At 40.4% G+C, this 21,331-nt stretch overlaps 1 protein-coding gene and 1 long non-coding RNA gene across 2 annotated transcripts; one reads left to right on the top strand and one right to left on the bottom strand.

The window, feature by feature from the left end:
* Positions 1-982: 982 nt before the first annotated feature.
* On the bottom strand, positions 983-20,420 carry PPP1R17 (protein phosphatase 1 regulatory subunit 17). Its single transcript, XM_080583011.1, has 5 exons — positions 19,750-20,420; positions 12,797-12,906; positions 10,896-11,048; positions 9,275-9,436; positions 983-2,478 (listed from the first exon to the last, which is right to left on the bottom strand). The coding sequence occupies exons 2-5, from the start codon at positions 12,876-12,878 to the stop codon at positions 2,399-2,401; spliced, it is 477 nt and encodes a 158-aa protein (XP_080439137.1). The 5' UTR covers positions 12,879-12,906; positions 19,750-20,420; the 3' UTR covers positions 983-2,398.
* On the top strand, positions 2,485-9,253 carry LOC308191044. Its single transcript, XR_013947671.1, has 3 exons — positions 2,485-4,878; positions 4,977-5,026; positions 7,569-9,253. It is a non-coding gene; the product is annotated as an uncharacterized lncRNA (long non-coding RNA).
* Positions 20,421-21,331: the final 911 nt, after the last annotated feature.

Here is a 21,331-nt window from a genome sequence, read left to right as displayed (position 1 = left end):
TTTTTTTTCTTCAGGAACAGGACCACAGTTGTACTCTAAGGATGGATATAATAAGTAATATAGCTTGATATTTTTCTTGTATGCTGAAATTGTATTAAACTTTCCTGGAGTGAGGGAAACTTCAAGGTTTTTGTTTACGTGTGCAATGAAGCTGTTCCTTTTTCTTTTCCAGCTTATTCAGGCTCTTAGCTGGTGTGAACCGGTGTGTGCAAATACACGAATAGCTGCTTTACCTCACTCAAGCCTGAAATTAATTTTCTTAGAGCACTAAAAATATTCTTCACATTAGAAACTGCACCACTTACATAAAGCCCAATTGTTGTTGTAGTGCCTTGGCACTCGATAAAAGTATAGGGAGTCTCATGCCATGGACCTTCTTTCACAGGGGCAACATATGATCTGTCTTCAAGCCTGTGTTTTGCAGCAGGAGGAGGCTATGTCCTTTATACTTTGTCTGAATCCTAATCTCTGAAGCACAGCATGGTCCCAAACTGGCCTCAGAGCAGCTTCATTCCCACTTCGTGTCCTATAAGTATTCCTGTATTTAATCATCATGCTTTGTTTGAGCTACTTGAGTGGGATCCAAATGAAACTCTTTTGGTAGTGAGAAGGGCATTCAAGGTCTGACGGTCAAGGAAGTCACATCCATAAGGAGAGGGCACAGGTGACAGACATGGCATAGAGTTTGGATGACCTCAGTGCCTACTTGAAGTTATGTGGATATGGAGTTTTAACTTCCAGTTCCCAAACCTAAATACTAATAGTGCGTTGGCTCATAGATGTGACATACTGATTGTGTCTACATTCTTACCACATACTTGCAGTGACATATCTTACTGTGTACCTTACGCGAATGTTATTATATGAAATATTGATTGATTGATCATATTTTAAATTTTATCTTATCTTTCAGATATATTAACAGGATTAAAAAGTATACCTGATAGGTATCAGACATTCCATTAATAATAAAACTGCTCTCTTGTATGCTTTAATATACCATCATTTATTATAAGCTTGCTGATTACATTTTGAAGCTGAACATCTGCGAATGGACTGCACTCTCATGAAAGATGCTGGGTCAATCACTGTGGCAAATGAAGTCCAAACTAGTGTGTTCCTCAGCTGTCTGCCTACAGGTATTAAAAAGATTGCTGAATTCAGTCTGCCAGGCTAGATGATCTTTAACATCTTTGCCGAGGTCCCTAAGGGTCCAGCTGGCAGTGCTGCTCCATCTAGCGTACAGAGCTAATAAGGCAAGCAGAAATCTATCCAGCCCTACCTATTATGTACAATATTCTACAAGTACCCGTCTCTGCACAAATGTTGAAGACTGTAGCTGGCTGTGAAAACAATTCTTGATTGAATCAATGAGTTATTAAAAAAATATATAATAATAATAATAAAAAAGCATTATACTGTTTCACCTTGCAGTATGCATCTGCCAGTAAATAATGCTACTCCTTTTACTAGTTTGGAATCTCCTGTTGTGATTTTTAATCTTTACAGCCTCTCCTAGCTGACAACTGAGGACTGAGTTTAAAAAAGCAAATGTCAAAAGATAAAACGTGGAGTAAAAGGATCAAATGTACAGCTAGTTAATCTTTCACCAACTCAGGAATAAAAGCTTTGAAAGAAAAAAAAAAAGCAATAGTCTACATCAGTGTAACAGGCAAGTGTTGTGCTTCCCATATGTTTCTCTTCTGAGAGCTCTGCCCTCTGTTCTGTTTGATGTGTCAATGCTGACAGCCCAGGGCTGTAAGCTTTTGTACTACAGTACATCTACCCTTTTCTCCTTGCAGACACCACTGATGAGCAGATACAGGCACAAGAAGTGTTTGCTTTGAATTTCAGGAACATCAACCACATCCGCCCTGCATGTGGAAATTTTCACTGTGGTCAACATTATTCCAATGCCGAAGAGCTGGAAAAATGAGGTGAAATGTCAGGAGAAAAATGCAATTTGAATCATTAGCTGAGGTTTTACCACCCTGTGGTATCCAGTGGTATGTGTTATCATACACTTACTGACACTCTGGTATCTAGTGCCAGCTACACTGTATTGGTAGGGTCCTTTGTGTCAGTCCTCATCACCACACTACATGATACTAGATCTGATCTCAGGTGGATCCCTCAGAGACAAAAGTCCTGCGAAGATGCTTTTAGTAAACCAAGAGAATCCTTCCAACCCTACATGTAGGCAAATTTTCTGTCGTATCCTGTGATGCTTTCTGGGATTTCATGAGATGCAGGTAAGCACTTGAAGACAGTTTAAATTCAAGTGCATGTTTGAGAAACTTATTGTTTATAAAAATGAAAAGACTTATTTTTCTATGTGCTGCCACTTCGAATGACCCAGAATTATTTACATTGCATTATTGAAAATATCACTGTAATCTTAGCTGGGGATCGTGTCTCCATCGTTTTCTTCATCTTCCATAATCACTGTTTGCTTTTCTTCTGTAAGCAACTTAGTCCCTTAAAAACAGAAGAACAAGAGAGAGAGAGAGAAAACGAATTTATTTAAAATAGTACTTCTTCAGAAAATATCAGGATAAGAAGACTTTTTCTATCCTCTCTATTTTTTTGGTCCTAAAGTAGTTTTTCTAACACCATGGGAGTTACTCCTCATTTAGTTTTGGCGCATCCATCTCCTCATGAACTAGAATTGGATCCCTGCGTTTTAGCTAAAATTACCAAGCACTCTTAAATCCAGCATATTTCTGCTACCTGTGAAAAGAGACACTGAAGATTTGTCTGGTAACCTGTTTGTTGAAAGGGTTTGGGAACCTAAAAAAAGAAAGAGCTTGCCTGGTGAAATATATACTGTAATTAATATGTGTATGCATTCTTGCTTTCCATGTGTATATAGCAATATGACTTAGATTTCACAAATACAGATGCCACAAGAGACAAATGTTAGAATACCCATACACCAAGTACCATTCCCACTGAAGCTATATGGTATCAATAAACTGCAGAAGCAGCAGGATTAAGATTGATGTTAAAACAGACTCTGGTGCGTTACTGAAGACTTGGAGAAAGTATATGAATTACTGAGGCTTGGGGTTTGAATAAGCTTTTGAGGCCTATCTATCCTATAATATGAGAAGAAAAATAAGACCCCATCCTTATCACAAAAGCACTGAAGAACAACATGACATAAACTTGAAAGAAAGTTTGATTACACAGAGCACACCATGGGGATTCCAGAAACCAGGTTCTTCAGATGTATGTATGCTATGTAACATATCTTCCATGTGTAAGTATTCTCTTCTTTCAAAGTCTTTCTTAACTAGATAGATAGGTTGTGGATCATATCTCCCACAAATCTCTCCCCTTTGCTTGTTTTCCCTTTCTCTCTCACTTAATTAAAACAGTAAGACCTTGAGGCTTTTATGTGATATCATAAAGTCACAGTTACTTTAACTGCTCTCTTTGTTAGAAATTAGATTAATAAAGCAAAGAGAGGACAAGGACAATGCATTAAAAATATTCTTGATCCCTATTTTAAAAGATTGTGTTGGTTTTGCCTGTTCCCAGCAAAACACAAGCGACCTTTAAGATATAGTTCATGGCCACCTTCCTTGGTGTAGAGGTCAATATAGTCTAAAAACAGGATGAGGGCAACCATTGAGTTGAAACCAATGAAATATCTCCCTAATTCAGTCTTAGTGTTTGCTTTTAGTCTGCACTAACCAGCTGAGCTGTTCTGTCAAACCAACCTGTTTTGCTTCTTTCTGCATTGAAGCACTCTGGACAGAGAAGGCTTTCAGCCTTCAGGATTCTGAAAATAGAGCAATACCACACAGGAAGATTTTCTTCAGCTTTGGAGTCATTTTGAAATTTGATGAATTAATAAAATATTAACCTATACTGATTTTCATTTGAATTACTTCCTGCTTCGTTTATATGAGGTTCTTGTGGAATAGATAGTTTCAGCAGGACCACGAGATAAACTGAAAGGTGTGCGTGAATACTATTTTGAAACAAAAAGGACTTAATTTGTTCAAGTAGCAGTTGAGTAACCATGATTGTTAACAGCAAAGAATTATGTCATGTTATGGAGATGGATGTTAATGTTCCCCACTTTGACTTCTGTTCATTACAGACAATTTAGATGAATGCAGACTTTTGTTTTTCTGTTGTCTTTGTTGTTTCTTTGTTTGTTTTCTTCATGAAGTATTTGAAAGCACAACATTGAAGTTACTTTTTAAGATCATTTTAGTTGTGCTTTCAAATACTTCATTTGATGAAAGCTAACCTGTCTTTAGGATAAACTCAGGAATAAGAGATCAGGAATGTAAGCTAATTGAAGCTGCATTGTAATTGATCATGTCCAATCTCACTCCTAATTGAATTACCAAGTCACGCAGGAAAACTGAGTTTAATTCTGACGGCATGATTACATGCCCCTTTAGAGCAGGCCCTAGACACAGCTGGAAGGTAGCAGCCAAGCAGAAGCACCCAGCTCTCATGTGGACGTACAGTAGGAGCACACCAGATGCTTACCATGATCAATAGCAAGATGATGACTCATTTTCAATGAGTCATCTTAGTGACTGGTAAACTCCAAAGGTTTTCAGTAGTGTTCAAAACTCAAAGCCCAGAGGATGGTATAGCCTAGAGTTACAGGCTATTAAATTTCTACAATAAGGACCACCAGCCACTTCAAGAAAAACTGTGTGTCTTTAACATCAAACTTCTAATGTGAAATAATGGAAAAGTGGTACATACAAATGGTATGATTTAGCTAGAATTATATGTATAACTCTGGGAAGTAATTTTTTTTTTTCTTGGTTTGATATGGTGCCTCTGATCACTTGTGGAGAAACCATGCTTTACAGAACACAGTGTGGAAATTACAAGTTTAAAAGAGTAAGTAGAATGTGGGAATTTGGGAACGTTTGTAAATCAGTCTTTCTCTGTTTACTGTTCAAGTAAATAATTTAGCCTCCCTGTTTCTGTTTTCCCAGCTGTGCATATTATGAAATGCAGCTCATCCCGCAAATCCGTTTTAAGGATGGTAGGTTGTTCTGTTAATATCTGCCAAGAGATCTGATTAAGAAAGCAGCATAGAATTACAGTGTAGTCATATTTTCCCAAAAGAATTTGCAACTACTTGCAATTTTTAGTTAGAGACTAGGACCTCAAAGGCTCACAGAGAGCTCATGAGAACTTCTATTAGGAAGCTCAGATGTAGGCAAAAGAAGTTGGGTTAGATCAACCATTTGCCAAGTACCACCTAGATCTAAACCTTTCCTCCTGGAATGTAAATCAGAAAACTGCCAAGAGGGCACCAGTTCCACTTGACTCCATATAGACAACTCCTGCAGCTGGGCTGGAAGATGACTAGAGTGCTCCAGTCACATCCCCTGTGCAGCAAAGGGGCTGTGCTGCTTCTATGCTATGCAGGGGTTTTCACTGAGCAGGGGAGTTAATATCCTAAAGGAGCTACCTTAACTGAGTTTGTAGGGCGTAAGAGAGAATGAGGGCTTGACACTGTGGTTTTACTAGTTATCTCTGATCTGATTAAGAAACCCTAGGCAGCCACATTTTAGGAACCATGCTCCCATATTTACACCTGTATTTACATTCTTGCTCAAACCCGCAATCCTGAAGAGCTCTTACAAATGCTTCAGTTAGTTGAATATGTTCATAAGTAGGGATAGCAATAAAGAGTGTCCCAGAGCTGAGTGCTGGCCTGGATTGAAGTTAAATCATTTACTGTTGTGTGTGAGGAAAAAAAAAATAGAACTGTGATTATGTTTTGTCTTCTAGTCTAATCCCTTTAGAAAGCCAAGGCATTGGCTGATTGAAGAGGAGCTGGCCACTGGCAGAGATCTCTATTCCATGGCTCAGTTTTACACACACAGCACAATGTTTTTTGTGCTGCTGCAACAGGAGGTTGAAGCCTGAGTACATTTAAAAGAAAGGGAGGTTTTTGTGATGTCCAGGCTTAGACATTTAAGTTGGCTCAGGAACTGATTTCCTTAGTCGCCTGCAAACAGGGAGACATGGGTTCACCCAGGTAACAACATAAAGATCCTAATTTAGCAGCCACCTTTCTATAACTCCATTTTCCATTTGTATTGGATGTTTGCAAAGTGTAAAACTGATTCTACTTCTCATTCAGATCACGTGCATCCAGTAGATACATTATTTTTTGTCACTTTGTGTAGCTTGTTTGACTTGTTTTATTTGTGATCGAGTCTCTGGCCACTCAAGGTGGAAGAGGACTGTCCTAGAGCACTTGTAACCAGCTGGTCGAAACAAAGTGAGATAACACAGCTGCCCTTTTAATCTACATTATCAACAAAGCTATTTGTGTGGACAGCTGCTTAAAAAGATAATCTAGTAATTATGCTCTGTTAGTACAAACAATTATATGGATGTTTTTCATATTGCTTTTGATGCACTAGGAATAGGGACATTTGGGAGGGATGAGAAGGGGAAACCCTCAGAAATCAGAACAATCCTCAAACACAGGTCACAAGAGGTACATGTGGCACTGACTGTGCTGCTTCCTCCTCCAATGCCAGTACCAGGGACACAGGGACAGAAAGGCCTTTCTATATTTATTAAGCTCACATAGCCCTGCTGGGGCTTCTCAGGTCTCTGAGTCTATAATTCAGATGCTATTTTGCACAGCTGTTCCACAAGAGTTCAGTTTGTTTATTCTCTGTCTGCTACCTGATGGGATAACCCTGAAAGTAAACAAGTAGTAAATACCGGACCAGCCCTCAGCCACAATGAGTCACTTTTCCATAGCAAGATGCTGAGTTACTGCCGGCAGCTTTCAACCAGCAGAGCTCTGTATGTTGGTATGTATCATGAAAATATGCATCCGTAGAGAGGGAACCACAGTCAAGCATTCACACATAGGCTGCTTTGCCCCCAATAGAAGCAGAAGTTTGCCAGAGGGAATCAGTCATTAGCAAATGGACCCAGGGAACAGGATCTGAAAAAGTTTTCTTCAGGGAGAGGCAGCATCTAGCAGGCTGCTTTGTATCCATGCTGAGTGCTGGAAGATGTCTTCACCGGTAGGCAACAGTCATTGGAGGTATAATTGAAAACAACTGAAAAATATATTAGTTTCTATCATTCTCCCACAGCAAATGCACACACTTGGAAATTTGTAGCACATTTGAAAGTCACTGCATTTTTTTTTTGTATTCTTTCCTTTTGAGTTTTGTGATTACCAAATCATTTGGGGATTGTAACATATTTCTGTTACCATATAACTTGTATTAACTTCCTGTTGCTGTAAAACTTATTAACATTGAAGAAGTATTCATGGGAGGCAAAATGAGAAGATCCTTAAAATGATTATTTCACCCGTAAGTGCCTACTTGAGCTAATTAAGGCTAGGCTAGAAACATGAAGTAATAAGTGACTAGATGCTAATCTAACCAGAGCGTTGTTGAGATGTGTCAAGGAAATAATTCACCCTTGCTGCATTCTCTTAGCTAGCAATTACTTTTAAACCAAAACAAGAGTCAATCATCTCAGCTTCACTGTCACACAGTTCATCTTTGATTTCTATCAAACACTTTTTTTACTTTCAGATCCTCCTTCTCTGCATATACCCTGAAGTCCAAAGGACACACTGCATAATCAAAGGTGCTACAAATGGCTGAAAGCAACTTTCTTGGGAGTGTTTTTGAATTGACCAAAATAATGCCAGTTTTCTTCCGAGGGCCACAAAGGTATTTGTTACAAGTTATTTGATAAACTTTGCCTCTGCTTCTGTTTCTGAATTGGTCCCTGAAAGGCTATGATTTTTTCCTACCTAATTTATTTGTCATGTGAAATTTTGGGTGATTTGCTTGATAATTTCCTCCAGCGATTATATGAGCAGGTAATTATCAGTGTTCTATATTAAATATTTCAAAGTGGAGCGTTTGCAGTTGGGCTCAGAAGTTGTATGATAGAATTAATTTCACCCAGCAAAAGATCAGACCAGGTTTCCAGTGACTCACTTGTGGAGCTTTAATGCTAGAAGCCATTTGGATACGAGTTCAATGAGTGCATAAAAAAAAATGTACTTTGCTTGGGCAGATCAGTTTGCAAGGAACTAGTATTTGCAATGCTTGCTGCCATAATCCTGCAAGCATAGTCATACTCCTCTCTGCTCTTGGAAGCTCCATGCTGATTAATGTAAGGTGCTTAAAATTTAAAATTAAAAAATTTCTTGCACATTTGAGTCAGTCATGAAGGATCCATAAGAACAGTAAATGTCTAAAAATATAAGCACCTATTGTGATTGTTGAAGCCATTTACACACCTGATAATTCTCAGGTGTGCAGAAAATCCCATGAGTACCTAGAACTCAGGTGCTTGATCTACTGAGCCGTTGCTTAGTCACTCAGGGCCAAAGCATCTGTCACAGGACCTCTTCATCTGATGTGTCCTACAGTCTGGTCGTGCCAAACCACAGAACAACTGGTTCATACTAGAGTTTCCTAAGGGAACAGGATTTTCCACTTTCAGCACTAGTTTTGGATCTGGTGTTTGTTGGCTGATTTGTTGTTGTTTTTCCTTCATTTGTTCACTCACTCATTCATTCATTTTTTGCTCCAGCCTGTGATCAGGAAACAGCTGGTGTATAGCATACATACTTGCGCTATTTCCTGTGTCCATGGTTTGCAGCAGTAATTAACACTTCCACAGTGCTTTACATCTTGAAAAGGCTTCAGACACGTTGATGAATTAAGGCTCTTCTGTGATACAGGAAAGTGGGAAACTCAGCAAACAAAGGGTCTTAGGGCCAAAACATGGGTGGCTGAATCCATATGCTCATTGAACAAATTAGCTGCTGCACTGTGTATTGTGCCAGAAGCACAGAACTGTCTTTAGGGTGCTGTTAACTGCAAGTTCACAGCTTGGTTTCCTCAGTGCCTGCTAGGGACTCAAGTTAACAGGAGGTTCATCAGGACAGCTTTGTTCCAGGATGCTTGAAGCAGTGTGAGCTACGCTGGTGCTGGTGGCTTTAAAATTTACATTGTGCTCAAGTTTGAAAAGCAGGGCAGTGGCTGGATTTTCACAAAAACAAAATCATCTCTGCATGAGATAATCATGTGACATAATGTCTCCTCTTACTCCCCTTCCCTTCTATCCCCAAAGCATGAGCAGTGGATACAGAAAGGACTTTCCATGAACCACCACTACTGCATACTTTGGCCAAGTAGATCCAGTTCGTCAGGAATTGCTGAGTACACTGGGCAAAACAACATCCTTTCAGCCTTGGAGCACCTTTAATTAAATTTCTTACCTATTATCAAGGGTGGGATGTGTATTGCAGGTGTATCTTTTCTCCTTGGCTTTTTCTGCTCCAGTTCAGTGATCTGAGAGCCTGGACTCACTCTCTCTCTCTGTGGCTTCTCTGTGATACCATACCTTTTCAGGAGATTATCAGAGAAGTCTGAAAGTATGCCTGCAGGAAAAATAAAAGGAAATGCCACATTGGCCTTGCAGACACTGAAGAAATTTGCACCTGTATAACTTTCACAATTACTACTTTTAAGTAAGGATGCATGAGTATATGTTCTGCTCTGTATGGTGTGCCTTCTCTTCTGGATTTGCAACAGATTACATTTCTTCCAAGTCAATTATATCCCATACGCTGTGGACAGTGACACTCTCAGGCAGCTGGTTTATGGCTGTACCTAGTGGGCTAAACTGTAGCCACCAGAAATCATGGTAAAGATGAGTGCAGTGCTCTATTTCGGAAGCTTAGGCTTATTATCAAAGTATTTTAATCATATGGATGCTCAAGTTTCTGCATGGGAGCATTGTGGCTACTCCAGAATGGCCTATTTTAACCAGAGAAACTCTTTACTCTTCATAAAATTGTTACCTGGGGTACAGAATGCAGCTTTCCAGGCTCTGAGCAATTTCCTAAGAGAGAGAATTACTGAGAGGCAGATATGTGTGAAAGCTGAAGAGTCAGGGGTGATGAGTTCAATATCTGGATTATAAATACTGGAAAATCCCAGTGAATCCCACTGCTTGTTTTTCACTTGGTAAGTGTGACTTGTTGCAGGCACACAGGGGACCATGCACTTGGTTACTGGCTAACTCCTCTGTATATATGTAGCAAGGGAAGAAGAAGTCAATGCAGTTGATACAAGAGCACAGTTCTCTCCCTAGAGAACTCACAAGGAGTTTGTGTTAGCAGAGGGAAATGACAAACATTTATTCCTCCTGCTGATCTTGGAAAATTATCAGGTTTCAGTGGCAGTCTCCTGCTCATTCGTCCCTCCCCCTGGTTGGTGGCATTTAGTTCTTGAACTTCAGAGGTATGTTGGTGCAGAGCAGCAAAGAGCATCCTACAAGGAGTTCCTTTGTTGCTGCGGTGGTTTCTGCTGTGGTGTTTCTTACCTAAACACATGCCCTTTGACAGGGTCCCCATATGCACAAGAGCTCTGCAGTTCCAGGAGGAGTAACCCACAGCTGGCCTGCGTGTGCCTCTCCTGTCTGCTCCCAGCTTCACTCCTGCTCAGCCTTCCCCTGGGCACAAGGAGGTACAGGGCCTGAACTGGATCCTTTTTAGTTTTGGACCAGATTGAATCTGGATGTCTAGCATCACTAAGCTGATGGAGATAAGCACAAACCATTTATCACCTAAAGGCAGTAAGACCATGAGCCCCAAGGGAGCATGTTTTTCAGGCGCACACACCCACACACCTTGGTGTTCCTGTATGCTGTGAGAAAACCCTTTGTCTAACAGGGAATGCCTTTGAAAAAATCAGCCTCTCTCCATTCATCTGTCTTCTGGGGTGCACATAGCATGCAGCTGTGTTCCTGCCTACTTCCAAGGGGATGTAAAAAGGTCTCCCGGCCAATCCTTTAGGATGAACTGGGATTTTGAAGTCAAAATATGTATTACTTACCTGTTAGTGGTGGGGGTGTGTGTAAAGCTGGTGTATCTTTTCTCCTTGGCTTTTTTTGCTCCTGTTCAGTGTTTTGGGATGGCTGAATAGTTTTACCTTTTCTTGGTTTCTTTTTGAGGTCACAACTCTTAATCAGCTGCTCTGAAAGGTCTTCTGCATTAAAAAAAAAAAAAAAAGAATAGAAATTGAAGCTGAAGTGAAATAATAAACCAGATGGTGAAAAGAAAAGTTTTAATAATACTGCTTTCATCCAAGTAGTCTGAAACGCCTGTGGAGAAACATCTTCTAAATAGAAAGTCAATACAAGAGGCCTCTATGCTACACTATGTGGGAGTCAAGTGACTTAGGTGGTCCTTCTGCTTTCTAGGTGGTAGATATAAAGTAGAGGGAGAAAGCTGTGGACAGTGGTGTGTTACAAGGCAGAGGGAAGGCTCTATCATCATGCAGAGGTCCTGTGTCCATCAGTTTTGCTCAGCTCTAACTGTGCAGGCTGTCTTACAGAGTTACAAGGGCACTTCTGTGAGGTAAAGATTTATGGGGAGTGGGGGGGTCAGCCTGAGGTATTGGCAAACCAAGCCAGTATATTGTTCCCTTCAAGAGCTGGCTTTATTTCCAGAGCCACTGAGCCGTTGGTGTTCACTTCCGATTTACATAACTTTACACTGGATTTTTGGTTTTCTCTTCAAACAAGCCTTGACTCAGATGGTTGGCATGTTTTTTTCTGCAAGGATCTGCATTTCTGGGTGCTTATGCAAGCTGAAATTGTTGAGTCTAGCCTGTCATTAGCATCATCACACAAACCAAAACTTTGATTTCTCAAATATTGCTTGGTTGGCTTCAGCAGGGCACCCCAGCCCCCATGGACAACCCCCTGGTTAGATCCCTAGAAGATGCAGATCATATTTTCAGCCCTCCTAGGCTTTCTGCATGGTCTTAACCATGCAAGTTAACTCATTTAACCTCCCACTGCCTCAATTTCCCATCCCTTGATGGGAACGTCTGTGGAGTGGGACTAGTTCCGTACTTATTTAGCTACATAATTTTATGGAACAATTACATTTAGCATGCCAACAGTTATAGAAGTGGTGCCTTTTGCTAGAAATGCTGTGGCAGAGGCAGGACGAAGATACCTTCCTTACAGGCCAGACAAAGAAAGTTCATAAAATTCTGCTTGCCTGAGATGAGACACTTTTTTGACAAGAAATTGAAATTGCAATTGTGTTTCATTACTGTCATCAGAAGGGTAACAACGAGCAAATAGATTTTGTTTTCTGGGCTGCTGAATCCTTATGACAATTCTGCAAGGCTGAGGTAAAGTAATAACATTTGAAGCAAAGACCGTGAATATATACAAAAAGCACATCTATCATGTATGAAGTCTGGTATTTAGGTGTCTGGTGGAGGTAAGATGCCTCTGGTACTCTCAGTGCAGAAGTTATATATGAAATAGGTTCAAGAGAGGACACAGATTGAAAATGAAGGGGGAAAAGAATTTAGAAAGCTGCCCCAGTGGAGGCAAAGGGGGGTGTTTAAAATCTGTTACTGAAATTGCATATGGAATAAATATTTAGGGAGGGATCAGTTATATCCTGGCTTTCAGTTTATTGTAGTATACCTGAAGAAACTGCTCAACTTTTCCTAGGGAAAAGAACAATGACACTTTTTCCTTTTTCCTTGTTAATTAACTTCGCTCTAGAGCTTCAGCTAATATTTATATGCAAGAAAAACACTCTTTGCCTTTCCATCTGGCATCAGAAGTGTCGGCAGAAGGTGTAATCTATCAGGTTTCATGAGGACACAGTTGTATTGCTGGAGGGGAAAAACAGCCACTGGACAGGACCTAATGATGTGAAGACAACACCTCTCCAATTTCTGCAATGATATCATCTAATAACACTTACCTAAATGGTTACAGTGTGAATCTCGCTTGTCCAGTCTGTCTTCTGGGATATCAAGTGGCTGAACACATTCTGTTGACATCATTGAAATGGGTTTTTCTTCCCCTTTGAAACTACAGCACCAATAAAATAAAAAAAGGTGGCAGCATGACATAAAGCAGACGTGTCAGTGTTAGGCATGCACTTGCTAGCCAAATCAAGGCAAGTTCTTGTCTTCCAGCTGCTCTCTGTCATACAGTGTGCTGACCTGATTTAGCTCAAGCATGCTAAGAGATGCATTTATTCACAGCCTTGGCTACACATGTAATATCTCATTTTTCCACCCACTTTGCTGTAAGCAACCCACACAAGCACAGGAAATATATCAGCTCTGTGGAAGAATACTGCCTTTGATTGTCCAGAAAGTGCTATCACGTACACAAAGTAAATGCTAGGAAATAGCATGTTTTGTTCTGTTTTCTGTTTACATTTTTCCTCAGCTGTAAACTAAGGATCACGTTTGGTGTTTATTATGCAATCCAACTACGAATGCTGATGAGTTATTCTTACAATTCCGGTTCCTCTAAAAGGGCCTAGATACCCCCAAAGACCCAGGTGTGACAGCTGACTCTGGAAAATGGTCAGTGCCTACAAACCCCAGAGTTAGTGTTAGGTAGGTGTCCTCATGGCCTTGGTAGGAACAGTGGGGACCCATTTCATAAAGCTGCTTAAGCATCTGTGTTTGTAGGTCTCACTGAATCACTACTTTGGGCTTCAAAGTGTTTTATCCCTCCTTACTCATAAGTGTAGAGGGCCCTGGTGCCCACTCTCCCTGCCTGAGCATTCCCAGGATCCCCCAAGCTGAAATTTGATACTGGACTTGGTCACTCTGGACCCACTCCAGATGTCATCACAGGGCAAAGCTGGTTAGACCATTTTTTACTGTCAATAATTTCTATTGTTGCTGAGCAGAAACCCATCAGAAAAACAGAGCAATGTTAGATGAAAAAAATGTCAATCTGAAGGTGTGTTCTGCATGATCTGGGCATCACTGGCTCAAGCCAGTTACAGCTGTGACAGTTTCCTAATCACAACCTCTGTTCTCTGTTTTTGGGGAATAAGAGCAGACTATGACTTCCTTGTAGGGAGAAGGAAGGCAATGAAGAGAAAAAGCTGGAGGCAACATTAATAGTAGAAGGAAATGGGAAAAAAATAGAGGAAAGAATGGGAGATGGTGAAGGAAGGGTAAATAATGGAGAAAGGTGAAAGAAACGGCAATCAGAGGAAAAACAAGGAAAAGGAGGGTAAGATGAGAGAACAGGAGACTACTGTGCAAGTTCATTTTGATCTTGCTGGCGGTCAAGAAACTACATATAAATGTAATGCATCCCTGTAAATTGCAGTGGTTGTTTGTCAACAATAAACAGAACAGTAGGGCTGTTAACCTCATTCCTCTGACTAAACTTGCATCTATATAAAGAACAATTAAACCTCAAACAAAATCCAGTCACATAAATATTTGCCAAACAAATATGAAAGGTTGCAATCATAATCATCCAATGAGGTAATTCTTCAGGGGATAGAAAAACATGTCCTAAACTCTACTGACTTCAGAATAAGTGGGGCAACACTAACTTACAGTAGTAAATGTCAGGAACATTGACTCATAATGTACTTAAGGCATTAACTCCCATACCCTTCAGTATTAAAAATTCACAGAAATTTGTAATATTCCTTAAATTCATGAATATCTTACTGAATCAGGCCTGGATAAGGGGTTCAACCTCTGCAGTATTGACCCAGTCTAGCCTCACATCTGTACTAAATGGTAATACTGCCTAAAAACATCACTGGCCTTTACAAAAAATAAAAATAAAAATAAAAAAAATCTTCCACTTAGGAAGTCCCTTCATAAAGAAATCTTTGAATGCACCTTAACATGGTATGCTTGCTCTATTTATTGATTTTATAAATAAGCAGTAACTATGGCTTAAAATAAAGCAGTCAATGTTTCATTTAAAACATAAACTTATTATATAGCCATATGAAGAGTCACACTACATTTTGTGATTAGAGGGGGAAACTGTTTATTTCTTCTGTGCCATTTGATTTTATAGGATTTGATTAAAGTATGCTGGCTATTAGCTAAATATTATGATTGTGGGGATAACATTCTTTTCTGAAGATTACCCCATTTAGAAAGTTTTCAGTAAAACCAGGGATACCATTTCAGATTATGGATCTTTTTAAAATAGGTCTTGAGTGAAAAAAAGTGGAAATAAGTAGTAAAATTTAATTGTAAAATTAGTAGTAATTTATACCATTAAAATTTGCTTAACGCTAGTCTGATTTCACTAAGCTCTTCCATGTAGTTATTTCACCTAATGAAAATCAAACTTGTAAAGAGACTTCATCTAGGATTGGTATATGCAAATTATAAGAGATTGCCTTATTATTTTCTCTTAATTCAATAGATTGAAAAATAATTTTCCAAACTAAATCTCTTAGATCTGTCTTTATATTTTCACAGTCAGACATCAAGCCCTCAGCATCTGCAGTGCTTTAAAATATGGCTTTACAGCCTAACTTCTGACCCCATTTATTTTGAAAAGTTTGCCTGGCAGAAAGCTTTGCTGTGCTTACAAATGTGTTTCCAATCTTTGTGACAAAACAATACAAAGAAAAGCATTACCAGAATGCATAGTGGTGTCTTGGGTCTCTGTATGTTGCATATGATGTGCGGAACTGTGAGTGATGTTATTTCCTGTCGCTGTGCATTACACGCAGATCTCTCATTCAAAGGAGGTGATGTATGTGAGGATTGTAATGGTGCTTTCCCAAACAATTAAAATCAATTCCTGACACTAAAGAAACACATTCCCCAGTAATGTTTCATGTGGAAAGGAAGACTGCCGTGGTCACTGTATGAAGTCATTAATATTGCTTTACAAATGGAAGCACATTCTCAGATTTTAGCATGTTAAGTGCAACTCCTTTCCTACCAGCCTTCATGATAACACATTTTGTGCTCTCCTGCAGTCAGTCACCTTCTAAGGCAATGCCTGCTATTTAAGTGGTGGACTACAATATTTTTTTCTTGCACTCTATTTTATCTCTTAGCGTAATGAGCCACATTCATCCTTCTTGCAGCTTTAATGTTTACAGTGAAGCTCTAAATCACACTCAGCAGGAGACACTTTCTGAAATGGATATAGATTTTTCCATATGAATTAGAATTCAATAGTCACTTAGCCTGAGACTTTTGTACATCCAGACTGTACCAACCTCCCGCAGAGATGTGTGCTCAAAGGAGTCACCTGGAGTCTCTTGTTTTTGGGAAATGACAGAGCAGAGATGCCTTAAATGTTTCTGTAAAGGCTGAGAAGGAGTTCTGGTTTTGCCTACATAGTGTTTTTTTTTTTGTTTGTTTGTTTGTTTCCTTGTTTCCTTGTAAAAGCATTCAACATCAGATAGGACAGGCTCTACATATAGAGATAGAAGAGCAAGAAATGGTAAGGTACAACTGATAGCTACTTCAGCCTCACATGGACTAGCTCTCATGCTGAGTCACTGTCATATAATAGCAGGACTCCTTTAGACATACACTCTTGTAGGAGATGGGAATTCAAATGAAACAATACCTGAACTTTTCACTTTCTAAATGGCACCTTTGGTATTATGTAGCTTAAAGCAAATACTCTGAATTGTTGTGGGTTGTTTGTTTGTTTGTTTTGTTTTTATTTTTTGATTTTTGTTTGTTTGTTTGTTTTATCAGAAGTCTTTGGTGATTGGAGTGCTGTGATATGGATATCCAGAGAAAGGAGATGTACATCTCATACCACTCACTAACATAGTCTCAAAACACATACACACACAAATGCATGCAAATAATAGAATTCTTTTCTTTGCCTAAATTGTGGGGCTTCATCAAAAAGTCTGCCAATACAACCAATTCTAGGGTCCCATTAGATATAAATATTTTACCTAGAGATGGACAAAAAGACCATTTTTCTTTTACCATTTTACTGTGTGGTTAGTTTAATGCAGATTCTTGTCTCAAGTGGTCAGGGTAGAGCTTAAGGAAGACTCAGAAAAGCCACTCTCAGAGACTTCTTCCAAAATGTTATAAATTTTTGAGGTCATCTGGTCATGTGACATTCAAACCATCTTGAAATGAAAGCTCATGAGAAAAATCTCCCTTGTGAGGTAGAAAATTAAAGCTTTGAGGATAAAACTAAAGAACTGGACTTTTCTCATTTGATCTGACCTAGACTTTGGATAGAGGAAAGTTGAATCTGCATTTCTTGCCTGCTCCTAAGATTTTCAAGTTTTTAAGTGTTATGAAGCTACATGGAAATTAGGTGCCCATATTTATTTGGAACCAGACTAAAGGGACAGTGCAGTTCTCAAATGAGTCATGACTAGGTGATTGTTCTTGCCTATAAGATGGAGAAAAGATTTTCTCTTCTTCAATTTTCATCAAAATTTACAGGGGCTAATTGGGCACAGACATCAGTAGTACTCACCATTAAGGACATGACTTGTTACACATACATGTCATTTCCTTTCATTATTTCCCCTAGAATTTGTGAACTGCCCTTTTGTAAAGTCTCCACAAACTGCTTTGGAGGGCTTCAGTAGGCGATCTGTTGCTGTCCATAAGCATAAATGTATTTTTATTTTTTTGGTCAGAGGAATGTTTTGTTTTCACAATTTACAAAAATCCCCCCCAAAAGCATGCACTAGTTTGCAGGACATGCATCATCATTAACAACATCCTTGGCATGTTTACATGGACACTACCTAAATAAAAGTACTCTTAAGAGCATTCTTTTTCTAGGTGGCAGTAGGCGGTAGGCAATCTGAATTGAATGGGTATTTGTTTTGACAGGTTGATAAAAATGCTGCCCCAGAAGCCTCTATGACACCAGGTACCTATCTGCTCCTGGACCCCAAACACTTCTTAAGGACATGCATCTGCTCTGAATAAAGATCATAGATCTGTACACAGATCACAGTACAGATCTTGGGGCAGTCGGACCACTCAGTGCAAGGCTACATGTTCCCTGTCAGAAGGGTGACAGAAGTTGTGTCCCACTCTTTGTTTTAATTCTAATGGCATTTGTTGCAAGGGGAATGAAAAAACAAAACAGAGGTTGGGGGCAGCCTGGAGTGGATTATCCCCTCACTATAACCTCATTTGAGCCTGTGCTTGTGTCCTACTCCTGGGGAAGAAGCCAAAGTGATACTGGATGAAGGAGAGTTCAAGTGTAGAAATGGAGACAACTGGGGCCTTGGGGTGGGACAACATGCACACATGCTTTTCTGCATCCCCATATGCACAGGCCTGGCCTTGCTGCCACTGATGCACTCTACAGCTGGAAGTGGAAGCAAGTGGGACTATCTTACAGTGTGCTGCCACATGCAGATATGAGCCAAGGGCTACAACACTGAAGGCAATGCTTCACTACACTTCACTAAGAGCTGCTAAAGGATCAGGGTTTGCCCTCTGAGACTGGTATGTTTCCTTTAACAATACACACCCTTATGCTCTCCTGACAGGCTTTAATTTTTTATTTATTTATTATTTTATTCCTTTGCTCCTCTCAGTCTGGTTTCAATGTACACAGGAGCAAGGAAGGATGGACAGGCTCCCAGCATCCTCACCAGCTCTTCTCTTCCTTCAGTAAATGTGCAAATAAGACTTGTCCTTGCTTCTGTTGCATGTCCTCTGCAGGCTCCTACAGTGTCAGTAGGCACCTTATTTTCACAAAGTCATTCACAAATGTGTAAAAGGGAATAAGATACCATCATCTGGGTGTAGTCACCTTGCACCCACTTGCTAGCCACAGAGCTCATCTGAAACATTTCTGGGGCCACAAGGAATGTATTGAACCTGCAAGTGTTTGGTTCCTTCAGCTTGCACCCAGCAGGCAGCCTTGGCTTCTCTACGGGCATCTTCACCCATTCCCTGCTCCTATCCTACCCCTCTACAACTACTTCCCAGGCAAATCTTGTGAACAAAGCAAAGCAATCCATCTACTGCAGTTGGAGTAGAAATTTGATGCCTTAAAAATAGAAAGTCTGGGTTTTCTTGCCTTGCACTCCAAACTTTCCATTACAAGTTTTGCTATATTTTTAACATTACTCTCTTGGAGTGGCATATTCCTGGGCACACAGAACAGCCTCACATTACTGTGCAGAGTTTCTTCTTCAGTTATTTGAGCAAAAGGCATTTTTTTTTCCTCCCATTCTTGTCAGATTCATCTGATTTTTTTTTATTATTTTTTTTTCCCTAAAGCATACTTCAAACTTCTTAGGAAATATTTAGGTGTTTGAAAGGCTGATGCTGGTGTCTCCCTCCATCGAAATTTTTTCCTAATAATTGCAAAAGATCCCACAGAGCTGTCTGGGTGCAGGTTTTTGTCACACACAGTGCATTTCTAGGGTTAGTTCAAAAGCCAGTCTGGGCAGGGGACAGGGTACCAGTACTTCTCATAAGCTTGTACAAAAATAATCTCAATTTTTTAACTTTGATCAATGGAAAAATATGCAAAGGTTCTGACAACAAAGTTTTTGTCTTTGAGAAAATAAAAAATACAAAATCTTTCTTAATTTTTTCCTCGAGGTGCAAACTAACCCTTGCACGTGACAACCCTTTGTAGAGGCATAAAGAGTCCCAATACCAGCTCCCATTCTGCTCCTTACAAAGTGTCCCACCCCAGCAGTAAAAGTTAGTTGAAGCAGTTGTCTCTAATGCCCTCCACTCCCCAGGACACCATCCCATTCCTTTCAGCCCCGGTGCAGCCTCACCCCAACTTTCCCTGCATGGGAGCATCCCCAGCCCACTCCCGTAGGGTGGGGATGTGTGGTACGAGATCGACCTCACTGGTGGTGTCTGCTAGAGGAAAGGGAAGAGAAAAAGAAAGGAGTGAAGCAAGAGGCTACCCAGGCAGGAGGGCGGCTGCAGTACTTACGGAGCGGTGCCGGGGAGGGTGTGATTTGGCGTTGGGGCTCCCTGGAGCGCCAACTTTCCGTGCTGGGGTGCCGCTGGGCGCTGCTGCCCGCCTTATCTAGGGAGCAGCAGGAGCAGTTGCTATGGCAATGCTGGGATCAGGCGTCCTTCGGGAGGCTGGGAATCAGCATCACTGCTGCCCTGCACCCAGTGGGTCCCGGTGGTGTGGGAGAGGGATCGGGATGGGGGACACTGGCAGTGCCTCAAGGAGAAGGCATCTCTCTGGCCAGGAGACCAGGCTGCTGCACTCAGGGGGCAAGAAGGGATGCAAAGGTTTTGGTGTGTAGCGAAGGGAGCCAAAATGCAAGCTGCAGCCACCGTGTCAAGAGGCGCAAGGGAAACAGCAAGGGGAGGGAGCGAGTCTGATGCCGTCTGGGACCCAGGGGAGAGCCGAGGATAAAAGTGGAGCAAGGAGGCAGGGCACGTGTCTAGGAGCAGCACCAGGAGCACTGAAAGTGATGGACATGCTGAGGTTTGGCGATGACTGTGGTGTTTGTGTGTGTAGCTGGCCACAGCTAGTTACACAAGCATGGTATTTATGGGGCCAGGCAGGGAGTCTTCTGTGGCCGCCTGTTGTTTGCCAGCAGAGACCAGTCTCTCCTATTTTAGCCCACTGCTTTGGATGGAGCTCTTATTTCAGCCGAGGGAAAACTATGCAAACGTGCCTGATGTTGGAAAAGCTCTGTGAGAAGCACTCTACTCAGTGGTGGGATTGTGAACTGCCCCTCTCTTGGTATTCACTTGCAACCAAAATGCCTTTTTCTATTCTCTTTCATTAAAACATCCTTAAAACACTGTGACTGCTCACAGATTTTTTTTTTTTCTTGCAGTTATCTTCACATTTTTTCCTCCCAGTCAGTAACTTCAGTTCAGGAGCAACAGCATGCGGTGCATGCTTTGAATCAGTTGGGGTTTCTTTCATAAATAATATATGTTCAGATGGCCCAAAGGGGCAAAGTGCTAATTCCCATTTCTGCAAACTGTGCAGCACCCTCAGATCCTCTGTATTTCAGACACAAAGTGTGGAGTAAATTAAATGCTCTCAGGACACCACCTGAAAGCAATACCAGCTTTCTCTGTCAATATCTGGGAGACACAAACACATTTATTACCTTGCAGAGTGTAATTTGTATGTGTTTATTTGGCTCAGAAACTCATCTTTAAAAGCAAACTCATAAAGGCTTAAATCACTACTGAAAAATGGATTATAGGCTCCTACATAAATTACACTAAGAATTTTTTGGCAAGATTGAGTTCTCTAACTGGAAAAAAAAATATATCTCCAAACCACATAACCCCCAAACTGCTCGTAAAAATAATTACGTTTTTTTAAATCGCCCTTTTCCATGTAACTGATTTTGCTTTCAACATTGTCAAGACCACCCTGTTGCAGTCAGTTTTAAATAAAAATAAACTTTGTTTTACATTGAAATGCCTTTTACTTAGAAACATAATTTATGTTGCATTTTTCCATGAACTTAGCAAAATCAGAATGAGCCACTGAAAAATGGGTTCACAAAACAAAAACACAAATCTGAAATATG

This window comes from Anser brachyrhynchus, assembly GCF_964034855.1.
Source record: "Anser brachyrhynchus genome assembly, chromosome: 2".
In the NCBI taxonomy this organism is placed as follows: Eukaryota; Metazoa; Chordata; class Aves; order Anseriformes; family Anatidae; genus Anser; species Anser brachyrhynchus.
This window is presented reverse-complemented; position numbering and strand designations above follow the sequence as displayed.

Coding starts and splice junctions, on each gene's coding strand:
- PPP1R17 (XM_080583011.1), bottom strand. CDS start 12,878: ATGATGTCAACAGAATGTGTTCAGCCACTTGATATCCCAGAAGACAGA. Junction 11,049..12,796: donor TTCACACTGTAACCATTTAG/GTAAGTGTTATT, acceptor TTTTTAATGCAG/AAGACCTTTCAGAGCAGCTG. Junction 9,437..10,895: donor CACACCCCCACCACTAACAG/GTAAGTAATACA, acceptor TTTTTCCTGCAG/GCATACTTTCAGACTTCTCT.